Genomic DNA, 25,067 nt, shown 5'->3' with positions numbered 1-25,067 from the left:
ACCCCAGGCTCAGGTTGATCTTCTAGTGCTGAGCCAGCTGGACTGTATCGTCACTGTCAGCAAAGTCCAAGTCAAACACAGACATGCGGCCCAGGTTACAATAGAAGATAGGATGTTCCAGATGGAGGAGACCAATTCTGGCAGTATTGCACTTTGGATCAGAAAAACGGTTTAAAAGGATGACTGTTGTGAATATATTACTTAAATCCAGGGAAATAAAAGATCAGATAATGAGCTTCTATTTTTATGTCAGTCAGGTGGGTTTTGCAATTGGAGAACATTGCAGGAATATCCCTAGGCACAGTGGGTTTATGAGATGGAAATAATACTCACTTGCTCACTGAGAAAGGCAACTAAGTCTCGACACCTCGTGGAGGTATTTTTTTTGTTCGAAAAGCACAATGCTGCTGTGAACAGACAAGACCGGAAAAAAAAAAAAAACGCCACCGCTACCATATACCGCCCTCTTATACTATCAGAGATGCTAAATCTGTATTAAAGGCTGAAGGTGGCAAATGCTTGATTGGGAAAGGTCTTTTATTTTAATTAAGGTCCTAATTTAGGACTGATGACTAAAGACCTACTGCAGTGAACGATCTGGCAGAGAGGATTGGTTGTAGGTGTGCTGGAGCCTGGACGGAAATAGAATACGTGGCAGCATATGGCTGCGACGGTGGCAAGGCAGATTAGGTTTACGATCGTAATGTTCTTTGCCGTTTGAATAAACATGCCGCTCGTTCGTTTAGATGCAGTGCGTCGGATTTTAGCGTCGGACGCAAGCGTTCTTTGCTGTGCTGGATTCCGACAGTTCACTGCAGTTCATTTATTGAAACATTAAAAACACATTAAAAGAATGGCGTGCTCTTTATATGGTGGGTACGTCTGAAATTGTTTCTCTTAATCATTACATAAGTACATCAGTCAAATAAATCGGAAGCAAATTATATTAAATATAATTGTATATTAAAACATTGGTTTCCGATGTCTCTCTCTCTCTCTCATATATATATATATATATATATATATATATATATATATATATATATATATATATATATATATATATAGTGTGTGTACAATGAGAAGGTGTTTCCCCATCCATCCGGGACAACTAATTTGTATTAGATTTCACTGAATAAATTCTATTCACCCCCACGTTGAAATATGAGAATATGCTCACAATTGAGAGACTTGCACCACACACTCCGTCTTTAAAACTCACAGCCACAGAGATAAGATTACAGGGAGAGTACGGCTGCTGGAGGAAGATAAGAGGTGACTAATTTCCCTTGTCTCAGGGACACGGTGCCACCCAAATTCCTAACTTCAGACAGCTGCTGGAAAGCAATATGGTCAAGGAGTTGAGATACGTACGTAGTCTGGGCAAGAGCTGTGTTAAGTGGAAGTTTGCTATAGGAGAGTGGCTTGTAATTCTTCGTATGGTGATTGACAATTATATAGCAGATCATTAAGATTGTCATAAAGTTAATGCATTGTTTCTTCGTGTTTATTGAAACGCATTACCTTGTTCTCAATGTGGAATTTTTCCAGTTATATCTGTGGACTAAGCAGTTAACGCGCTGTTAGCGTTTAGCTATATCACGTTATACTATAATTGTTCATTTTAATGCTTAGAAAACACCTTGAACGATATCATTAACAGAATCAATATAAAGTGTTAGCTGCCAAAGATCGATACCTGAAGCGCACCTGCAGGTCTATGGGACAAATCCAGATGTGGGTTTTCCACAAATTCTTGTGACAAAGTTGAAAGCCCACAATTGTATAGATCTTTGTATGCTGTAGCATTATAATCTTCATCACTGGAATTAAGAGGCTCAAATCTGTTCCAGCATGAGAATGCTCCTGTGTACATAAAGATATGATTTCCGATGTTTGGGGGAACTTTAGTGGACTGCACAGAGCTCTGATCTCAACTCCAAACGAGGTTAGTGGCTAAATGAACAAAAATCTGCACATCCACAGTAGAAAATTCTAGTGCACAGCCTTCCCAGAGGACTGGAGGCTATTCTAAGGGCAAATGAGGAAGTAAATATGGAAAATCACACCACTGATCTGACTGAACTGCCAGTGGTGGTGGTCTAGGGCTGGTGAGGACGATCGATGGCATCAGGAATTTTATAAAAGAAGAATATAAAGCTTTCAACAAGATCAGAATCCAGACATACAGTGGTGTGAAAAATTGTTTGCCCCTTCCTGATGTATTTATTTATTTATTTTGCATGTTTTGCATATTGGATTCGGTTTTCTCGTAATAATAAAAACCTTTATTTAAAAACTGTGTGTTATCTTTGACTAATATTTAAATTTGTTTGACGATCTGAAACATTAAAGTGTGACAAATGTGTAAAAAAAGAAAAAAATCAGGAAAGGAGGCAAACACTTTTTCAAGTCAAGAGAAAAACGGTAATGAAATTGACGACTATCACCAGATTTGGACCTTAAAATTCAAAAATCAAAACTAAAAGATCTTAAAATAATCTGCACAGACGAGTATCCGAGTACCTTGTTTGACATCAGAGAAAGAGACGGAGAAATTGACGATAACGCTTTTTATGTGAATTCAACATATCGCCTGTTGAATGTCTAAATTGTTTAATTATACACAAGGTGCCTATAATTCTGGATGGCACTGTGTTATGTGTTCACAATTTTGCCACCAACAAATACCATAATTACTGACGTGCTACACAGGTGGTTTGTTATTGTTGAGGCCGGATTAGTCCTGTAGCGCTTTTATACCCAAACAGAAAAAAATTCGAAAAAGCGCCACAACAAATATCACTTCTGATTGGTTTCGAATGCGACACCGTGAAGCTGTTGACAGCAGGGAATGAAGATCTTACAGCGTTTTATTCGAGGAGAATACTACTAAGTACCATTTGTCACTGTTAAGGCTTGGAGTCAATGACAGGTGCAGTAGGAGTCTGGCAAAATCAAATTACTTGAGTAGCTTGAGTTATCCGTCTCTCTTACACAGCTGTGTCACTCCCTAATCCCTTGCAGTGGGTGTCCTCCCCATTTATTTGTCTGGGCCCGTATTCCTGCTCATACATTTCTCAAAAACACCAGTCTACAGTGTGCTGCGAGAGAAGATGAAAACTGAATACGCACATAAATATGTAACGAGTGCCTCAAGCTATTTTTTAAAACGCTATTTTTAACTAGGACGCCAAACAACCAGCAGCAAAAAAGGCAAACGTCGAGAAAAAAAAACAAAAAACGTTACGATCGCGCATGACGCATAGTATTGAAAAAGGATTTAAAAAGGAAAACCGTGAGCATAATTGAATATGTTATGAGGCAGTGCTTCTATAAGAGGCTAGGCGAAGTCTTGGCGAATCGGATATCAATCCGATCTTTCTACTCCCGCCCAAAATGCAAATATATTTTACCTCATTTCCGGGGTAATTGAAATGGAACACGTTTTGGTGTATGCGGTTTTCAGAACGCAATCAAAAAGAAGACGGAAAATCTTGTTACGACGGTTATGCTTCAAAAAATAGCAGTGCATTTTAAGAACCAACAAGACACCTGGGTGAAAGATCACCTGCGAGTGACGTACTTCCCTTTGGGTCAGATAAGCGGTAGAAAGTGAGTGAGTGAGTGAATGAGTGAGTGAGTACTTCTGTTTGGGAGGAGTATAGCGCTGACGTATGAGGCTTGAACAACCACATTCATTTACACCTGTCCAGTTTCATCTGAAATGCGTCCCAGACCACCTCCTGAAGCAGTTTGTATGATCGGATTTATATCCATCTCGAAAACGTTTCGGAGGGCATTTAGACCTGGTCTTTTTACCATCGGATAGCTATCTGATCACAGAAAACGCATGAAGTGACCAGGTGTAAAAAGCCCCTTAGTTACCTATAAAAAAAAAACCTCACTAGCAGATAATGATGATAATTTCACATTCAATCGAGCTCGATGTTGATCCACGTCAACAACCGTAATTAGCCTTTACTAGTACAATGGGAATTAACGGAGGCGGAAAATGTTTCGTTTCAATGCGGCGAAAGAAAATAAACTGTTCGTGCAGTTGGTCAGAGCCTGAAAGACAGGCAAAGCGTAGCCAGACAGAGTAGCCAACAGTTCCCCCGTTCCAAATTGACTTTTGTATTCATAAATATTTATTGGTCATGCTTTGGACTCGAAGCATCCTATGCACTGGTCCATGTAGTATATTCAAACGTTGTCTAAAGTGTATTTTGGTTATAGTGTTATTACATGGTGGAAAAAGTAATTTTGTTGTGATGTGCTGTGCTCGGACTTGGCATGAAGTGGCACGCTAAATATTAGAATGCTGAAAATATGTTTGCTCGGTTGGATACTTTGTGCTAAAAAAAAATCTGTATATCATTACATTAAATGCAAACAAATAACAAGAAAAAAAAACAAAAACATTTTAAATATGCACTTGGCTTTCAAAACAGCTTCAAAGGGAATGAATAGTTAAGACTGATTTAAATTCATCGTATTCAGGAAAACACTCTTAACAAAAAAACCTCATCAAAAGCCCCAAACATATTCTGAACTATCAACACATCTGAACATGCCTGAATATCTGTAACAAATCATAAGTTACCGCGCTTTGTGTAGAAGCGCAAGGATCCTAATTCGTGTTAATAGTAAAAATCGCTTGTTTCCTTCAGAAAAATAACTGCATAAAATGTAGATAATGGTTCAACCAAACATGCCGTATCTAATCAACCCCTGAATAACAGCTCATGATACCACTTTTCTAGAGAGCGAGTGGAAAAAGGGAATTTCCTAGTAGCTTTAAACACTATTAAAGTAGATTTAAACAGTAAGATAAGTGTGACTAAGTGATGTCCAGTTCAATATATAGCATTTTCTTTCTACGAGATCGTTCTACAAAGAACCCGTTTATAAACTGCACACAAGCCGGCACTGAACCAGTTACTGTGTTTCCAAGCTCACACTTTGCAGTATTTGGTACTTATTTGGTACCTTATCTGTACCGACTGTCGGTTTACTCTCAACAGAGATCTATTGTTTAGCAACAACAACAACAAAGCCATCCATTATTTGGTCTGCCTGACCAAGGAAACAATGCTAAAGAGGAGGCGAGTTTATGCATATGACATAATGATAGTGAGACTGATTTCAGATGATGATTAGCACATTAACATTAACATTTCACTCATGTCATCAAGAGGAATCAACAGAGGACTTGAGGAAGCAACCATCGACAGCACTACTGTTGTTCATCGACATATGCATCGCTGAGGATGGCGTTTCATTTTCAGCTGCTTGACATAAAACTCAGTGGAAAGCATCCAGATTTGGTACAGGAACTGCATCACCTTCAACCCCAAAGCTCTACTGAGGATAGTAGTGAGTGTGGGATTCCACCCTCCTGGATGTATGCAGCAAACATTATTCGTCAAATACCCAGAATATCACAAGAGACTCCAGCACCCCAAGTCATAGTTCTTGGTACTGCCCCAAAACGTCCTAAACAAGATAGGCTTAGAACTGCTACTACTGAACTACTGAATACCTAAGAACTGCTTTAGCTTGTGGCCTAGAACTCAAAACCTCTGACATTTGACACAACCCCCGAGTCATTCTGGAACTTTTGTTGCTGCCATGTAATGATTCGGGATTTACGCTCAGGACATTTTACATATACATTTACGGCTCTTATACGGAGTGACTTGCATTTCTCTCATTTATCCAACTGAGCAGTTGAGGTTTAAGGTCTTTGCTCAAGGGCCCAGAAGTGACAGCTTGGCAATTTTGGGATTTGAACTCTGATCAGCAGTCCTACATCTGACCAACAATTGCTCTTACATTCATCTTAGTAATTAAGCAGCCTTACACAAGTACTTGTGATTATCAGAGCTGCGAGATCTACAGAAATTCTTTCCTGAATCCAACTGACAGGTTTTAGCCAGAACAGAAAGATTTGTGACGAAGATCTCTGAAGACATTTTATACTTTTGTAATGCCTTAAGTTTTTAGTCCAAAAAATTTTATTCCACTAATTAGTGACTAATTAGGTCCTTTTTACACCTGGTCACTTCATGTGTTTTCTCTGATCCGATAGCTATCTGATTTGTTAAAACTGTTCCATTTACATTAGGCCACATAAAGGCGTCTTGGCGAATCGGATATCGATCCAATCTTTCTACTCCCGCCCAAAATGCAAATATATTTTACCTCATTTCCGGGGTAATTGAAATGGAACACGCTTTGGTGTATGCGGTTTTCAGAATGCGATCAAAAAGAAGACAAAAAAACTCGTTATGACGGTTATGCTACAAAAAACAGCATTTACTGTTTGCTGCATTTTGGCTGGCAGCAGCAGTGCATTTTAAGACCCAACGAGACACCTGGGTGAAAGATCACCTGCGAGTGACGTACTTCCGTTTTGGGAGGAGTATAGCCCTGACGTATGTGGCTTGAACACCCACATACATTTACACCTGTCCAGTTTCATCTGAAATGCGTCCCAGACCACCTCCTGAAGTGGTTTGAACCATCGGATTTATATCCGTCTCAAAAACGTTTCGGAGGGCATTTAGACCTGGTCTTTTTACAATCGGTTAGCTATCTGATCACAGAAAACGCATGAAGTGACCAGGTGTAAAAAGCTCCTCAGGCAAACATCTGTACTACAGGATAATACAGAGCTGGGAGTCAGTGGAATTGGTAGTTCAATGGGTAAAGGTGTTGATCGAAAGTTTGAATCCCAGAACCAGCAATTTGCCACTTCTGGGCCTTTGAGCAAGACTTTTAACCCTCATTTGTATAAATGAGACAAATGGAAGTTGCTCTAGTCTGCCAGATTCTGTAAATGTGAATTTGTACATTTCATGTTCTACAGTATTCTCAGAAGTGATATTTCATATATTTACACCTAGTTTGGACCAACTTTAGCATTAGGTTCACCAGCAACATGTTTTATTCCTTCAGCCTTTTGGTTTCCAATCCGGTTAGGCTGGGTCCAAGGAGAAAAGACTGTAGACGGAGCAGGGAAATTGGAGCATTTTCCACTTCAAACAGTGTATGAAGCCATGCCTGAACAGATGAAAGGAAAAGTCCGCAAAATAGAACATACCTCAGCATTGACAAGCTTCTACTCTTTTCAAAAAATGTTGTATGCTGTTTTATCTCAGGCAACGATATCGTATTTTAATTAGGATTCTTCGTTAAAGATGCTGCGCTCTGCTCTTAAATCTACATTGACATTGATAAATAAAAAAAATATATATAATTTAAGCTTTTATTTTGAATAAACAAATGGGTATTCAGTGTGACATTGAAATCACAATATATTTAAATCGAATTAAAAAAGAATGCTTAATTAAAATATTCAGAAATTATGTCATAGGAGTGAATGTATTTTGTGTGGGTTGAATCAAATGATCAATTTCTCATCATCATTTTTTTTTATTATAGGTTAAGTGGTTACATTTGAAGCATTGCATTTACCTTCATTTAAAATGCCTTTGTCGGGAAAAAACGAGTTGACTTCGCAGGTAAATACCAGACCCAATCGTTGGCATAGCGAAAAGAACATGATTTATTACATAACACAACACAAAATGGAAAACATCGGGGAAACAACTTGTGGGAAAACGAATAAAAAACGAAGCTCCAAAATGGAGTTTTGACGTCGATAACTGCTCTCTGTTAAGAACTGATCTGAGGACTTTACAACATTAATTTCCAAAAAAATGTGTCCAATATTTTCAGAAGCACAGGGATAACAGAATTTTGTACAAGTAACAGCTAGCAAAGTTAATATAATACTCAGGATATTGTAGGGGAGAGTTAATTATTTTTTCTCCATCACCTTCTACCTAGCGTTCTCCTCATTAGATTATTTCCACTTCTCCTCTTCTAGGTTTCAACTTGATGCTGGAGCAAATACATGGTTCGAAAGGCAGTGAGCAGATTTCAGTATAATTTTTTTCCCCCATTTCCTCTCTATCTCACTATCAGCGTGTGAGATCGCAGATATAGATTTGCCTCGAGTGCAAAAACAGGCCTAAATAAAAAAAATAGCTGTCTTAAAGCATTCGTTTGGGTTGGGGGGGTAGAAAGGAACGAAACGAGTGGGTACGAGGCACCTTGCCAAATTTAATAGGCACCAGGGGAGTAAAATGTCTTCGACTATACTGAAGTGAGCTGTTAGTGAGGGACTGTTTCCTCTCAGCTTTATCATGTCGCCGTGTTTATAAATCATAGCTGGGATGGTGAAATAGAATTTGGCGCGTGCAAGAAAACGAGGAGAAGGCTGAAGACGGAGAAAGCGAAGAAGGAGAGAGATAAAGGTAAGAGGAGAGAACAATAAATCTAGGACAAGCACTGACTCTAGGCTGAAGGGAGAGAGAGCTTCACGGTGCCTATGAAGAAGTGTGTCCCATCGAGCCGTAAACAGAAGATGAGATTGGAGTGGCTCACGCAATGGCAGAAAGAGAGTGTAAGAGAGAGAGAGAGAGAGAGAGAGAGAGAGAGAGTCAGTCAGAGGTCCAGGCTCACCTCATACCTAATCCGTATATACACGGATCGCACGTGGTCTGAAGAAGGATTTATTACCAGAATATAGCAACGAAATATACAGCATGTCTCCTCTGGGATCCGCCGTGGTATTCAACATTATACAACACCTACGCCAATGTAATATTTAAATAAGACTCAATGAACAACGTTTGTTTATTTGTCTGGTTATGTACCTTCAATCGAAACTAGAAACTGCTAAAATGACGACAGTACAAAAAAATAACGTCCTTACTTAACATTCTTACAAAGGCAGCTTTTTGTCGTATTTAACAGGCAATATAAAAAATATATAATCAATTCTTCTGTGGTGTTTAACTGGGCGCCGATGACTTTTTACTCTTATGCAAAGCGCTAAATAAAAGTCTAAAATAAATTTAAAAAAAAATATAATAATAAAAAAAAATAAAAAAAATACATTTTTATTAAAAAATAAAAGCCTTGCGCTCTTTTTATTGTCTTTGTTTTGTTTTTAAAAGATCAGTCAAAAAAATTAACCTTTTTCCGCCTATGTTTAGTCTGATTGCCTTTATTCTTGATAATGAATGTCCCTTTAAATGAGTATGGACTATATCCATCATTCAGATGTAAAATATTGACTAATCGTCAAGATCTATTTCCTCGGGCACTGTCCATGGTCCCGTTTTCATTTTGTGTATCAAGTTCAATAGCACCATATTGGATTCGGTCATTAAACAAAAAAAGGCATTCACGTCAATCTAACAACACTGGGTGAATACATGAGGCCTTATCGGTCGCATCCTTAATTCGCCTCTGATGGCGTGACTCCTCCATTTTTCGGTTAAGAAGCTCATAATTAAGGGAGTCTTAAAGGCGCTGATGGCTGAGAGAGTGCGACGCTCGTGCAAGAGCGGAAAACAACTTAGGGATGACAAAAGAACGGCTTTGTGGGAGAGGAGGTTGGTTATTAGCATTTCAATGTGTAGCCTCGTGGCGTCCGAGTTCATTTCAGGCTACGAATGAACACACATTTGAAAGCAATTACCAGCACCGTGTTAGGGGAAGGGGGTAGGGTGGGGTGGGGCAACCCGTTTAGTACAGTACCCATTTAGAGACCCCGGCTGTACAGATGAACTTCGAGACAACACGGAGGATGAAATGCAAGAATCTCTTGGTATCCATAATACAGCACCTATCAATTTGATGCAATTATCTTGGTATGTGTAGAGCGAGCACTCTGCTCTGTCAAAAATGTCCAGAATTTATCTGCAGCTTAAAAAAAAAAAGGGCATAGCTGAAAGCATCTGAGCAATACTCACTCTAACACGCAGCTGCTAATTTTTGGCAGCTTACCTTCCACGAACTCTGAAACCTCTTAAATATGACTATGTAATAAACACCGAAGATGGACATCGACCAAGGGATTATGTGGTTTGTCACTGTCTTGTTGGGCTTTCGTTCGGAAATGAAACGCAGGAACGCTTGCGAAAGACTACGTTAATATGCAAGAATGCTCAGCGAGCTACAGCGATTATTCAATTACGTTATCCAACCAAGCCAGTCTTAGCAGGTGCAGGATGAGTAACGCATATCGCCGATTACCTACACATAACTAGGTTTTTGATAAAGTTGTGACAGCATAGGAAACCAAATCCGTGCCCACCGACAGGCTACAACAAAATAAAGGCCAATGATGTGCGTAAATACGAGTTCATGCCTTTCCTATATATAGAACGATCTACCCCAGGCTCAACTGCTGATTTTTCAAGTGGAGTGGAAACATATGAGGAGACGGAAGGCATTAGAGAGGCTGTGTGTCACTAGTCATCATGAGTGAGCCGGTGCTGGGTGATGTATGAACCAGTGTGTGACAGCATGTCAAACGTGATAGAAATATTAGGCCGATATCCATGCAACACTTACTACATACAATACATGAAAAGACTACATAGTAAATCTGTATGACAATCTCTATCATCTCATGCCAGGTTAAACCATCTTCATAGGAGTCTACGGATATCTCCGGTAGGGCTGGGCGATATGGCTGAAAACTGTATCACGATATCAGTGTTTCATATCGGTCGATATCGATAATCATTGATATTTTTTATGACCCATTTAAAATAAGGACCAGGAGAAAAATATATTACATTTAAATTTTTTTAATTTTAACTTAACCTTCCTCTGATCATAATCCCCTCAGTTATTAAGACAGAAATGTCAACAACCAGGAAAACTCAAATAATTAAAATGTAAATATATAATAATTTAAAGTCTAAAGTCACAATGAACACTTAACAATTATCACTTAACATTTAAGGTGCAAAATGAAAGAAAATGTAAGAAATTTTCGACGGTCTTGCATAATTTGCAGACGACATTGGTCTGACTACGGTCAGACTTATAATATCCAAAAAACTGCCATACTGGCGAGCTGACTTTTCCTCTTTTATTTACAATTTCTTTGCTCGCTGCGGCTCATTTTCTGCTCATCAGTCACCGGTTACTGAAGAGGAATCCAGTAGACCAGCACTAGACAACGATATGGCACAACCAAACTTGATACTGTTACATGATTGGCTGTTAGCGTGTCACTCCTACGTTGCTAGGTTACCAGAGAGTGAATGCCTTTGTTAATGCAACCAAACTTGCTTAGCAAGCTCGGATTTCTTCCGATGAAGAATAAAAAATATTGAACGTTTTATCGAACACATTTTTTATTGATATCGATCACGTGTCTATCGCGATACAGATTGTTATCGGTTTATCGCCCAGCCCTAGTCTCCGGCAGATGTCTCCGGCAATGAACTTCAGAAAGTTTTTATGTTATAACTAAAAGGAATCTCCTGATTGACCCTCTAGGTCGCAGTTATTGAAAAGAAGGTGTCGCTTACATCGGGTTGGGTTCCCTTTTGAGTCTGGTTCCTCTCAAGGTTTCCTCCTCATTTTGTCTCAAGGAGTTTTTCCTTGCCACTGTTGCGTTTGCTCAATAGAGATACATTTCAAATCCCTATTATGTCTTGAATTTTTATATTCCTGTAAAGATGACGTGTGAATGTCCATTGTAAAAACGAGCTAGAGAAATAAACCGAATTGAACTGAATGTCCTGTAGAACTTTCTGCCAAGATTTTTATCTAATTATCTTGTAATATTATTTCATCTGGTTTACTTTAGTTATTGTGCATCTGGGCTTCATGAAGCAGCATGTCATTACGCCCAAATAATTTCCCATGAAGATTTTCTTTTCATAATGATGTAGAACGATCATTCGAGGATGATGAAAGAATAAATATATTTAAAAATTAATCCGCTGATGTTTTTTTTGGAGTGCGAGCGGAGATATGCGGCTCTGAGGCAGAGTGTGTGGTCTGCGTGAACCTTACGAAGCGACGACTCTAGGACTAAAAGCGTTTCTTTTGTTTGTGCAGAAGAATGGGAATGAGAAATATGCTATTATTTTGAAGCTCTGTAATACGGTGTTTAAGCAGATATGTGGGCGTTGCTTGAAGGAAAATTTGCATCTGGGCTTTTTTTAGGTAACAGTAAATACATACATGAAAGACTGACATCAAACACTGGGAATTTTCTAATTATATTCATCTCCTCGATGGTACATATGTATTTTGTGTATTTTTGATGTTCACAACCATTAACTCCTGCTTGACCTGAACATGTTCTGCATGGTACAAACGCCTCTCCAGGACTATTTAAGGATTCCCATGGCATGCTTTCTCAGGACTGGATGTACGTACACAGGCTACATTGCACATTACAGTAAACTACAGCAAGCCCTGCCTACGTGATTACATTTCCATCTTCACTTTAAGTCTGAGCATTGTGTATTATCACTAACCTCGTGCACTCTCTGTTTGTAACATGGATCTTGCTTGAAATCATCTAAAAACACGCATCTTTATTGTAGCGGTGAGTAAAACGGGGAGAATAATCGATTCGGCTGCGTTTTCCGCACCGTTAGGCGCATCTGGGTGAAACATTGCTTTTCGAAGGAGCTCGCTGACAAAAAATAGACTGGAGACATCACTTTTGATTATGTTTAGCTTTGCGTCTTCCATAACTCCCTATGCGTGACAAAAGGTCATCGCCTCTTTCAGGTAGCATCAAGTACACGTTAATGGGCTAACTGAACACATATGAAATCAGTGACTGTACCACATGAACAAAAGGTCAAAAGGGCAAGCAAGAAAATGTAATTGCCTTGGACCCAGAGGAATCAAACGCTTACAACCGTTCACGTTCATCAGGGGCAATATTCCAGGAATATTTATGACAACGAATGGTTTAGAGGTCAGACGCCAAGTATAGAATATGATGGAGAATATCCATCTTACTGAACAGCCAAAGTTGCTAAACTGTTTCCTCAAATCTCATTGTTTTTGGGAATTTGTATCGATGTTTATATTCTTTATATACTGAGCATGACAATGAAAACAAAGCCTGATACCATCAATACTGTAGGACTCTTCTGTCCCCATGAGGAGCCACAAAGATGCATGAAAAACAACACAGCTACAGAAATATACAGTATACTTCTTTGTTAAAACCAAAAAAACCCAATATAATTGTAAGGGATGGTGCACCAGACAGAGAGCAAGGGAGAACAAGCTTGACAGAGATTGCATATTTGCTCACATTTTGGAGAAGTAGAGTGATTTGGGTGGCAGGTTCGCGGGAAATATTTTCCGCATAAAGACTATGATGTGTGATTTACTGTGGTTGCGTCTTGTAGGCATGTGGCGCCCCGGCACTGGCTGCCCGAGTTTGATTTCCCAGGAGTGCTAGTTCTTATTTCAGAGATGTGGCCCCCTCATCCCTCACCCTGGCAACATGCTTGTCTCGGGTTAATCCGTTTCTGCTGGAGGAGGTGTCACAATCTCAGCACTGCCGAATCTTTACTCAACAATAAAAATGGCTTGTGATGCTGGAAAATCCTTTTTCCACTAAGGTGCTTCATCTTCAATTGTCCCATTAAAAGGTATGGCCTACGACTCACTGGTTAGGTTTCTGATCATATTACCTGCGGCCGATAACGTCAACTTCTTTAACGTGCCGATGTCAAGATCTTAAACGTGCCATCTCTTCGAACGTATGTCTCCGAAGTCAATAGATCATATCTATACACACAACCAGATATAAACCATAGCTATCTGATTGGCTTGAAGGTGTAGTCTTACATCAGCTTTGACAGTTCAGCTGGTTTTATTATACAGATGCATCAACATAATATCTTAGAGATTAGTCTTGTCTAATTGCAGAACGTGTAGAGAAAAGATCTGTAAAAATATTTGTATTTTACTATCACAAATATCCAAGTTTGATGCATTCATGGCTGGTTTTGGGCCAGATTTTAAATACCTAATGGCATGTGTGTTAATGTCACAAGATCTGCTTGACGAGCTTCTTCTTTTGTCGCGTTTTCTATGGTGATGTGAAAAGCATTAACGAGCATAAAGAGAATTCATACATTCTAATGCTCACAAATAGGACTTGGATACATATAAGATTCTCATTCAGTCCTTGGTGATTTTGATAGAAAACACTTGGAGAGTTTATGAAGTGAGAACGCGCTGTACAAAAACAAAATAATCTATCAGACATACCCTGTGAATGAGGTCACGTCGCACAAAATTCTATTCTATCAAAAAAACATGACTCACTTTCATGAACTTTCATTCATTTTAAACTTGAATGAATGTAGAATTATGCAAACACCGGCCCACAAGCTAACAATTTTCAAGGTGAAACTAAAACGTAATTCTAAATACATCTTTGCAGAGAGGAAAGCGTCTTGTTTTGCGGAATATATTAAACACTTCAAGCAAAAATCTTTACTGACTGACAGACTAGTCGACACATTTATCCAAAGTCAAACGTATTTTGTAAAAAGGGAATACAGCTAACCAGAAGTATTCATTAATCATTGGCTGAAATACATTTACAGCATTTGGCAGACACCCGTTTCCAGAGCGACTTACATTTAATGTCTCATTTATACACCTGAGCAATTGAGGGTTAAGGGACTTACTCAAGGGGCCCAAAGGTGGCAGTTTGGTGGACCTGGGATTTGAACGCACAGCCTTCTGTTTGATAGTCCAACATCTTAACCATTAGGCTACCATATCCCCCATACAGTGAGACAATAATTTACTAAAGCTTGAAAATACTAATTGCTTCGTGTGCAAGTGACCACTCAGTCCACTTTAAAGGCTGCAGAAGTTCCTATGCCATTTTAAGCCTAAATATAATAATATAATTCTGGCAAATCAAACTTTTCTGGTGATATTTCCAAAAGTTTGTATTACTGAGTATCCTGTCTCTTGTAACATTCTTCTTCTTTCCTATCAATTCTTACTTTATTCAAATATAATAGACTGGGGCAGCATCTATCAAAAGGCCTTGAGAAGCTCAAACCATGTCATGTTATTTTACTCCATTCAGAACAGCTTCCTGCTTGAGGTCTTGTCAGGATTTAACAGAATTTACTGCTTCCCTCGGTGCATAAAACAAGTCAGTGTAGTTACTGTAGGAAACCTATCAGACAGTTCAAGAAGTACTCAGGCACTACCTACTGTACAAGGCAACACCTTCATCCTTCATCCACTTTGGTAATCCCTTGGGAATGACCTCAGAAATCATTAGTGGCAATCATCACAGCCACTTAATTTTATGAATATCTTGGATGTAGTATTCATCTAAGACCTAAAATGGAGAAATCAAGAAGGTAAAATGTTTATTAAAACCCGCTAAAAAAACTGTGCCGATCCCTTATATGGCATTGAAAAACACCCTTATGTCATTTTATTTAAATTCTGCCAAACTTTAAAGGCTTATAATTTCAACAGCCTAGGGAACATAAAGTCTCCTGTTGCATCACTAAACCTCTGATCATCAAGCTGAGCAATGGAATAATAGTTTTCTGTACTTATAGTTCCGAGCCCACTACCGTTTCTGTTACATCCCGATCCGGTCGGACTGTGTTTGTACCAGTCTGGCACTCGGTAGCTCCAAGCCCTGTACTATTTATCACTACTGTGAGCTGGAGGATTTTTCAAAAGCAGCCAAGCAACAGTAGGGAAGCCCAACAGACAAGACTAATGAGTCATGTCGACTGCTTAGGCCACAGTGGTCCATTCTGCTCTGCTGGCCACCACAACTGCTACAGGGGCTGTTTCATCCTGAGGATATTGACAAAGAAGGCCCAAATGTGACTTCATTCACACTGAATTTTGCTTAGAAGGGGCAAATCGTTTGAAATACAGGAGTGCAAATTATTCATTTAATAAGACGAACCCAAGGATAATGAACTAGACATGCGTTTCTAAACATGGGGATCTAACTTCTAAATCACTAGCCTTGACCCCAAGACAAGCTAATTACATGGCAAGGCTATTATTTATTTATTCGTTTAGATTTACAAGTTGTTCATTGGACAATAGGTCCAAGTTGTGGTCACCAGTATTATTCTTCTCTTGCTCAATGACCAAGGAAAGAAAAACCCAACCTGCTTGTACTATCTTCTACAGTACTATCAGTAGTGTGACAGGCTAGTATGCTTGTGTGACCATGTTTTTTACCGCCAAACAATTCTAACAATACTTTTAGCTGTGCAGTTGGGATCTTGGGAAATCTAGAAAACTCTTCATGTTCCTGCTAGTCAATACTTGTTATTCTGTAGTGATAGTAAAAGGTTAAAAACCTTTTCTAATGATCATCGGCGTTAACGTTATTTCAGTCAGGACCACTTGAGTCAAAATAAAGACAATTCTTTGACATATTGAAATTTTTGATTTGCAAGCTTATAAAATTTACATTTGGCGGTATGACTCTGTTCTGAATTCCCCATCCTTTTCCTGAGCTCCATGAAAGCTAGTCAGGGAACAGCAGCAGCTTCGTGGGGGGACAATCTCCCATTTAACTGGGAAAGCAGCAAGACAAAATCCCCCATTTAGAACAGAGCCTGCATCAGTGACAACAGAATGACACTGATTAAGTTAAACACAAAGTTTCATGGAGGAGCTAGGGGAGGAGGTGGGTTGCAGCAATGCAGAGGAAACAGCCAAGCAGACAGACTGAGAAAAACATTTAAATAGGGCGCCCTGTTTGAAAGGGACCAATAGCATGCTTAGGAATCAGATCAGCTGATGGGCAGGGTTAGAAAATTGACATCAGCTGATAGCCGAGCTTGACTATGTGGCCTGCCTGAACTGACGCTGAATGCTATATTTGTAAATGTGAAGTCGCTTGACACTTTGTTTGACTGTTTTAGCCAAACCCAAAAGAGCTGTTTTCACCATTTTTGGCTGAAATGTGTAGCTGGCATCCCAAATAACTATAGCATCCTGATGTTAAATATATACTTGTGCAATGCTAGGCAGAGCAAACTGACACTGAAATTACATATCGTCGCCGTCGGGCGGAAACCTCGTATGTCCATATTTGGTCAATTTCATATTTTTTCACATATCGATGCTATTGGTCAGTCCCCACGTGGGTCTGTTATTTTTACAAGTTATTAACCAATCTAAAGTCTTGAAAATAGCTTGAGCGCAAATCTCATAACTCCATTGGACGCTTAAACTGTCCACCTCTTCCTGAACTCCGCAGGAGAGCTTCGTGGCATATTTCTCCTCAAGAAGAGTCGCATCGAATCAACACGTCTTCTGAGGTAAATGTCTTCAAAACACTGGGCTCAAAGAAAAAAAAATCTTGACCCCCGCTAGTTCTGGTGCTCCTCTGAGGACAGGAATTTAGCGCAAGACAATCCACTGCAACGCGGACTAAACCCTGTGCACTGCAGATAAGGTACGGCGGTTTTTTAATTTCCTGAAAAGTAATAGTTTTGGAGATACGAGGATTCCGCCCGACAGCGACGATATTCTACATTAAACAATCACTGATAATCATATCACCCGAAGAGCTCATTCCAGATATCCATATTATTTGGCTTATCTATTGGAAAGAACAAGGAATGCTCTTTTGACATATTTTTGAGTGAACACAAACAAATTCTCCTATGCAAAAAGCATAATGGTTTGTGGGTAATAAACTATGAAAATCACTGAATTTTGTGGCAACCTAATATATTGTAGTAACAATATCAATATATTGATATATCAATATATATAATGCTTCCTCGTGAGAGATGGGTCGAAATATTTAGCGATCAGGAAGAATAGCTCTGAGACCTTGACAAGAAAACGGTGTAATCTGGCAACCTTGGTGCAGTCTAGTAAAAAACACAAGTGCTATAAACAGCATATTGCTTTCTTTATTACTGCAAAATTATCTTAGACCACAGAGAGTTAAAAGCAAGTGTGTCTTTGAAGTTGAGCAGGCTAATGATATTTCAAATCCGTAAGGGAAAACCTTTTCTCCCCAGCTAATCCATTTGTGGTCCCATTACAGCAAATTCCTTAATTACTAGCCTCAAAGAAATTTTGCTGACTAACAAAAATGTTTCGTCTTCGTGTATCGTTTTTCCTGCAGCTAAAGACAACATCCTTATTAATAAGCCTCTGTTTTGTCAAGACACTGATCTTACAATGCTGAAGGGTAAGACGCAGCTAAAAGTGCAAATAAGAGCAGGAAATATGGGTTATAGGCTTCCGAGTCGGCCGTTTCATCTTTATCAGAGCTCCGATAAGCCATTCTGAAATGTGAAAAAAAAAATCAGTAAATCTGCATGATGTCTACAATCCATAGGCATCATCAGGATGTGGCTCTTTTCAAGGCTTGATGGGTAGACAGATGGGTAGGGCAAGTAACCTGCAGAGAGCCCATTTATCTTGCATGGCGGGAGATGAACCTAAAACTTAAAAGGAGGACGTTTTATTGATGGAAGAGTACGTTTGTCTAATGCCATTAGGCCCATAGAAAAAAAGCACATTCATCCTTGGCACAACTGAGGATTGGAGCGATTGCAATTCGTGTAAACAACTTGTGTGTGCTTTCTGAAGAAAGGCTATTAAGCTGGAGCCTGCAGTGTGTGTGATGAAGGGGGGTCGGGGGTCTCCAGTCGCAACCATGACTTAGGGAACTGGCCTGCCACAAAAATGCCTTTAACTGCAAATCAGGAGCAGCATGCACAGCTCCCCTGCTAGAGGTTCCTGGTGCCATTGCTTTATCACTCTGTGAGCTTCCACTTGGGCTCTACAGTTTGGATATTCTGCAAATAGGGCAGAAGAAACACAAAAATGGACTAATCTTAGACTTTTCTCCAGTATCAATGATTATAATTAATGGGTTCCTTAGTTAAAAAATGTCAAGGAGATACCGTTAACATTGGTCTGTCTCATTAGTTACTGATAAACCACTGCTAAGTGGAGATTGCTTTGTCATGGATTTCCTTAGCTGTGAAATTGCTAAAATGTGAGACTAATTAACCCCACACAAGGAGTCACTTTTTTTTAGCCTATTCATGGAGCCTTTGCTCAAAATTGACAGAACCATAGTAAGCGAATATCAGGGGGGGAGAAGGGAAAAGCCCGAGATAAAGACATCAGGTATATATCTGGCTTTCATATCATGAAACAATATAGTCATTAGGCTTTTATTGCTAGTACACAGTTTTATTCTATGTTGATCCAAAGTCATTTGACTATGTTGAGGATACGACATAGGGTTTTAGACAAGACCAGACCAGTCACGGTCCTTCAGTGGAAACCCCAAAAACCTGTTAACAATGTTAAAAAAAAAATTCAATAGCAAAGGTACATGTACAATAAGGCCAAGTACATTGTTAGCAATATATATATATATATATATATATATATATATATATATATATATATATATATATATATATATATATATATATATTCTAATGTTAAAGGATTAAAGATGATGGATAGGGCGAGCTCTTATAGTGCAGTTATAAACAATCAACAATGGAGTGTGTTACTTTTCTTACCCGTGTTGATTTACCAATGGCGGCGGTATTTTATTGATTACTGGATGATGTGTCATTGCTTATGTTATAGTAGCTATAAACAATCCTTTGGTCTACATCAGCCTCTATTTTTACTCGGTCCTGAAGTTCATGTGTCTTGTCATGTTAGAGAGAAACCACAAAGCACAGCGTCATCTGTCCTGAAGACTTTCGATGCCGATGGAAACATTTTCAAAAAAAACTCTAAGCAGAAACGGTCACCATATGAACAACTACATATTTGACACATTATCCATCTGTTTATCTAGAGAGTCGCCACACGACTGTGAAACTTGTTACATATTGGTTGCATTAATGTAGAATGTCTGTCAGATAATCAAGAAATCATTGCTTTATTATCAATCTGAATTGAACAGCACTGTGATATTGTTTGGGGTATTTTAAAAGAAATTGAATAAAACTAAGAGATCAGGCACATTAAAAATCTGTGTTGTCTATAATAACAGGCTTGTCGTAAAGAGCTGACAACCAAAAGGGTCCTGTTATCTAGTCACTGGAGCGCCACTGCTACTAAATACCGACTGTGTTCGTCAGCTGGAATGCTAATAAATAAAACAGGAAAATACAACAAAGTTATTCGTCTCCGGATGATCTGCTTTTGCAGAGGGAGGAAAAAAAAGGCAACTCAGAAAGCACAAGCAGAAAGTTTAGTGCAGGTGCTACAGCGCATGGATTAACAATAGAGACGTGCCTAGAGTGTCAGGTTTGACATTGATTTGATGTGAACTTGTGTCTTGACCTTTTTTTTGTTTTGGTTTTTTCCAAATAGCTTCTGTCATTGTCAGAAGTGGAGGAGACGGACCTGTCCGAGCCAGATTTATGGCCTCTCGGAATTAGCATCAGTGCATTTAAAGGCTGTCTAGATTACAAATCAGGATGTGCGATGAAACAGAGTCTTTGTCAAAGCTTGCATGACTGCAGGGGGCAGCACCTGAAATATGATGCAATAAACAAGAAAGATGGGCGAGTCATTGCTGCTTGTACTACTTAAGAGAGAAGGTTTCTTCTCATAAAAGACAGAACTATTTTGAACCATGGTCAAGGATGTGTGCATAGTTTCCTTTTACAGCTGTATTTTAGTATAACTCACTGATGTGCACTGTAATGTAAAAAAAAACAAGCTGACTCGGAATAGATGTAAGATATCATACTGCAAGATAAAATATTTGCATTAAAAAAAAAGCCAGATCTGCTATTCGGGGCATTACTCATAACCTTAAACCTGGCAATGTCAAAGTTGGGGCTAATTTCTGCTAAATGAATTATATGTGCAGGTTCCTTTTATCTGCACTGCAAGCTAAAATATTGCACTCGTATCTCAGATTTGCACTTTGTAAACAATCCTGTTGGTGGTAGACAAGTCATTTTCCTATGAAACATAAAAGACAGGGAGCTTTAATAACGTGAACTATGGGGTGGAAGACTTTAAGACAGCAGTTCAAAGACATATCATCCCTGGTTATGATGACAGGGCATGTTTTATTAAGTCAGTGCTTTGATTGTGATATGGTATGTCAAAGGGTGTACCAGCTAAGAAACATTTGTTCACTAGTCAGGAGATAAACATTTCGAAAAGAAAATGGTGTTAAGTTACACTGGTGGTGTTGATCTGCATATGGAATAATATCTATTTGTGTCTAACTATTTTGTTTACTTGCTCCACATTGCATTGCAAACCTGTAGGACCGCCCTACAAGCCATGAGAGAGGGCCTTTCTCACAAAGACAGGCGTCATGCGTAAAGCACGGGGACAGCACGCTGATTGGCCGACATCCACACACTATAAACACATCAACATTTTCACACCGCTTCGAAGGTGATAGATCAACACAGGATTTTTAAGATTTCTTTTCAGAAAATAAGTTGTACCAAGGAACCATGTTTTCTATTAAAAATAACACCTAATATTAAACCAGCGAATGCATTTGTGTGCCAGCCTTCAAAATCTCATCAAATTCTTGCCAAAACTGAATTTTCTTCCTAACATACATTGACAATAAATATATTTCACCAGAACAACACCGAAATGTTATTTACTTTTTAATCACGTCGTCGCTAGTATCCTCTGAAGATCATGTCGTGTCAGGAGCCTAAAGAAGTCTAACACCTTTCTAGAAGTGTGATTTCCTCTCACAGTGAATGTCAGCATTTGATCAAGTTGTTGTGTAGCTGAATGCTGTAATAAAACGGACGTGGCCTAATCAATTCTCTTTGTAATCAGACGCTTGTCTCGGATGCTTCTGTGCTTCTGCCAGAATGTGATCTTTAAATGGGGTTTTATACCATTTGAAGGCAACCAGATTTTTAGAAATGAAAATCTTTCTTCTGGTGGATGCAGAAAAAAGGAGGAAATATATAAGAGAAGGGTTTTCTGTCACTGCAGGAAGAAAACTTCAAAGCAGAATAGCACCTTTCAGAACTACTAACAACATGATGGGGAGGTGATATATATTCTCTCGACAGAGAATGTTGCGAAAGCCACCTTGACGCTATAGATCAACAGAATCACTGCTGTTATTCAGTAACTCTGGTGGGCAGAGGTTGATGGGGATGCAACGCCGTCAGCGCGCCTCGACGTCAAGACGTACTGCCACAGTGTGGACAGTTACATACTGATGATGTGCAAATGTGATGAATCCTGCACTTGCTATTTGTCTAGATAAAGAAATAACTTAAAAGACGTAAAATCGGGGCTTGATTTCACAGATGTTTCCCTTCTCACTTCATGAAGCATCTATTACTGAACCGAAGTTTGTAATTTGTAGCTTTGTGTTATTAAAATATAACAATACATGAAGTGTTAACTTTCAAGGGGACTTATCGCATGCAGACGTCTTGAGTATTTAAGTAACTGAGTGCAATCAAGTTGAGTGGCATGTGTTCTGTTATTCTGTTATTCATACTTTTCGGTTTAACCTGGGAGTGAAAACTGAGCCAAAGTAAAAATGTTAAGAATTCAAATGAGATGAAACGTGTGCACGTCATTATCACATTGTGTACAGCTGTGATTTCCAAAAAACGAACCATGTTTCCTCGCTCTAATCTTCCCTGCGTACATGCTGTCTGTTGTGAAATGACCGAAATGTTCAACTCTGATCTACTAAAATACATTGAAAATCTATAATTCGGATCACATCGCGTACACACTGGGACACGTTCTCAGGTCTTGCTGAAGAACTTGGTACTAAATTGAATGAATATATATATATATATATATATATATATATATACATATATATGTACACGTAGAGGAGCCTTTGTACACTTGTGCTCCCACCTTGTGGAGAGCTGATGTGCCTGGCATATCATCCTTAATTTTTGCACATCAACTCATCACAAAAAGAATAAATAAACTAAATATAAAATTAAATAAAAAAAAGACACTGGTTTCTGTGAACTGGTCCGACTGGGTGTGCACGAGGACCGTGTCATGTCTCAGACTGACATGACACCGACCTCTTCGTTGCAATTACAGCTTGAGGATGCGCCTTGTGTGTGTGTGTGTGTGTGTGTGTGTGTGTGTGTGTGTGTGTGTAGAATTAGCAATCAGGACTTAAGGAAAACATTGCACTGAAGCAAAATCAAAGCTAGATGATGAATTCTGGACCAATCCATAACGATTTGGATGTATATGCACTACTATATATTAAGAGTATATATGCTTGTACTTACCGTGTACGTCATGTATAGATATGCACGAGGGAGAAAAGTACCTACCGTCAGAAACAATCATCCACAGCAGCAGAGCTCCCAAGCAAACCCGTGCAAATGACATCGTAGTCGTATAGAACGATATAAATCCGCTTCGCAACGAATGCACGCTTTTATCGCCTCGGAAATATTCCGCGTGCGACTCGGTTACAGTCCCGTAGCCGAGCCTGTGCGCGAGACCGCAAGAACAGGACGGTGAAAAACTTGACCGAAGGCTTTCGCGTCCATTACGAAATGCCGAACAGTGACCACGATGCTCTTCTTGCGACGACGAGCCACACACTCAAACGCACACACGCACGCACACACACACACACACAGAAAAGTTAACAGGTATCCAGCTCCTGATGGCACGCGCCGGTCTTCCTGAGGCGAATGCTCACGCGCCGCGCACCACGCGCGTTTCCGTGCTCGCGCGCGGCTATGCGGTATCACGACCACCCTCTTTCCCGATGTAGCCTCGTCACCTCAGAGGCGAGAGAAATAAAACAGTGAATAAACAGAACACGATACACGGTGAAGGTTTACCGTGTCAAACGTGTCAGCTGGACAAAATAACGGCTCATTTTCCTAAAAATAAATAAATAAAAATTGAGATTGTTTGTTCTGAGGCGCTGCTGACGATGATGCTAAATTATATTAGCTTCTGTCAGTAGAAAGTAACGGTATAAAGTCGACTTCGTTGAGTTCTCACGTTAAAACCGCTGTTTCACGTCGGTTACCTTTCACGTGTAAACAAAAATTCGTGACACTTTTTTAAACAGTCCACTTTTTAAACGTCTGTGTTTTGCTAAATATATGTTTAGCAACAACAACAACAAAAAAGAAAGAACTATTTGAGAGACGAATGAAAGTCTGGTATTCGGCTTTTCGGTGGTTTTTTCTTCACAAACGATCCTTAAAAGTGACAAATTTCCATCTTTTCTGTGGTAAAAACACGATGTAGTTTCCCGTTTGTTTCGATATCGTTAAAGGTGTCTGTTTTCCCGGCGTTTGAAAAAAAAATCTCCTCAGAGGAATGAAACAGCTTTGGCGACCGAGTTGGGTCACGTGCTACAGTCGGCCACGTGGATCACGTGACACGGCAAACCGTAATTAGTTGCGGTCTGATGTGGGCTACGTCCCAAAGCACATACTCCAGTACTCGTTTATGTAAAAATAGCAAGTCATTTAACGTATTAATTATTATTTCAACACTTGAGTTGTCTATTGAACGCAAGAGGTCAATTATACACATTGATTCAAAAACTCATTCGACACAGTTATGAGAAGATTAATGAATCAATGAAATCTACTTGTTTAAAAAAAATAAGAAAAAAGCCCTATCCTCATGCTAATGGAAAGTTTGCTAGTAACTCTAATCCAAGTACATTTTAATACATACATGTATGTGTATCAATTACCTCATGAGAATAAATATTTTGGTCTTTCAGTGTGGTAGTTTTTATTATTATTAATAATAGAAAGCGGGGCACGGTAGCTTAGTGGTTAGCACGCTCGCCTCACACCTCCAGGGTTGGGGGTTCGATTCCCGCCTCCGCCATGTGTGTGTGGAGTTTGCATGTTCTCCTCGTGCCTCGGGGGTTTCCTCCGGGTACTCCGGTTTCCTCCCCCGGTCCAAAGACATGCATGGTAGGTTGATTGGCATCTCTGGAAAATTGTCCATAGTGTGTGATTGTGTGAGTGAATGAGAGTGTGTGTGTGTGCCTTGTGATGGGTTGGCACTCCGTCCAGGGTGTATCCTGCCTTGATGCCCAATGACACCTGAGATAGGCACAGGCTCCCCGTGACCTGAGGTAGTTTGGATAAGCGGTAGAAAATGAATGAGTGAGTTAATAGAAAGCATAAAAGTATAGCCGAGATGCTTGTTCAGGC

At 39.4% G+C, this 25,067-nt stretch overlaps 1 protein-coding gene across 1 annotated transcript in view; it reads right to left on the bottom strand.

Annotated features, from left to right (window-relative positions):
- tmem132e (transmembrane protein 132E) overlaps nucleotides 1-23,927 on the bottom strand; it is a 230,597-nt gene extending 206,670 nt beyond the window's left edge. The window contains exon 1 of the mRNA XM_060863004.1: nucleotides 23,199-23,927. Coding sequence (XP_060718987.1) covers nucleotides 23,199-23,256 — 58 coding nt within the window. The 5' untranslated portion in view covers nucleotides 23,257-23,927. The remainder of the gene's footprint in view (nucleotides 1-23,198) is intronic.
- Nucleotides 23,928-25,067: the final 1,140 nt, after the last annotated feature.

This window comes from Tachysurus vachellii, chromosome 26 (genome assembly GCF_030014155.1).
Source record: "Tachysurus vachellii isolate PV-2020 chromosome 26, HZAU_Pvac_v1, whole genome shotgun sequence".
NCBI lineage: Eukaryota > Metazoa > Chordata > Actinopteri > Siluriformes > Bagridae > Tachysurus > Tachysurus vachellii.
This window is presented reverse-complemented; position numbering and strand designations above follow the sequence as displayed.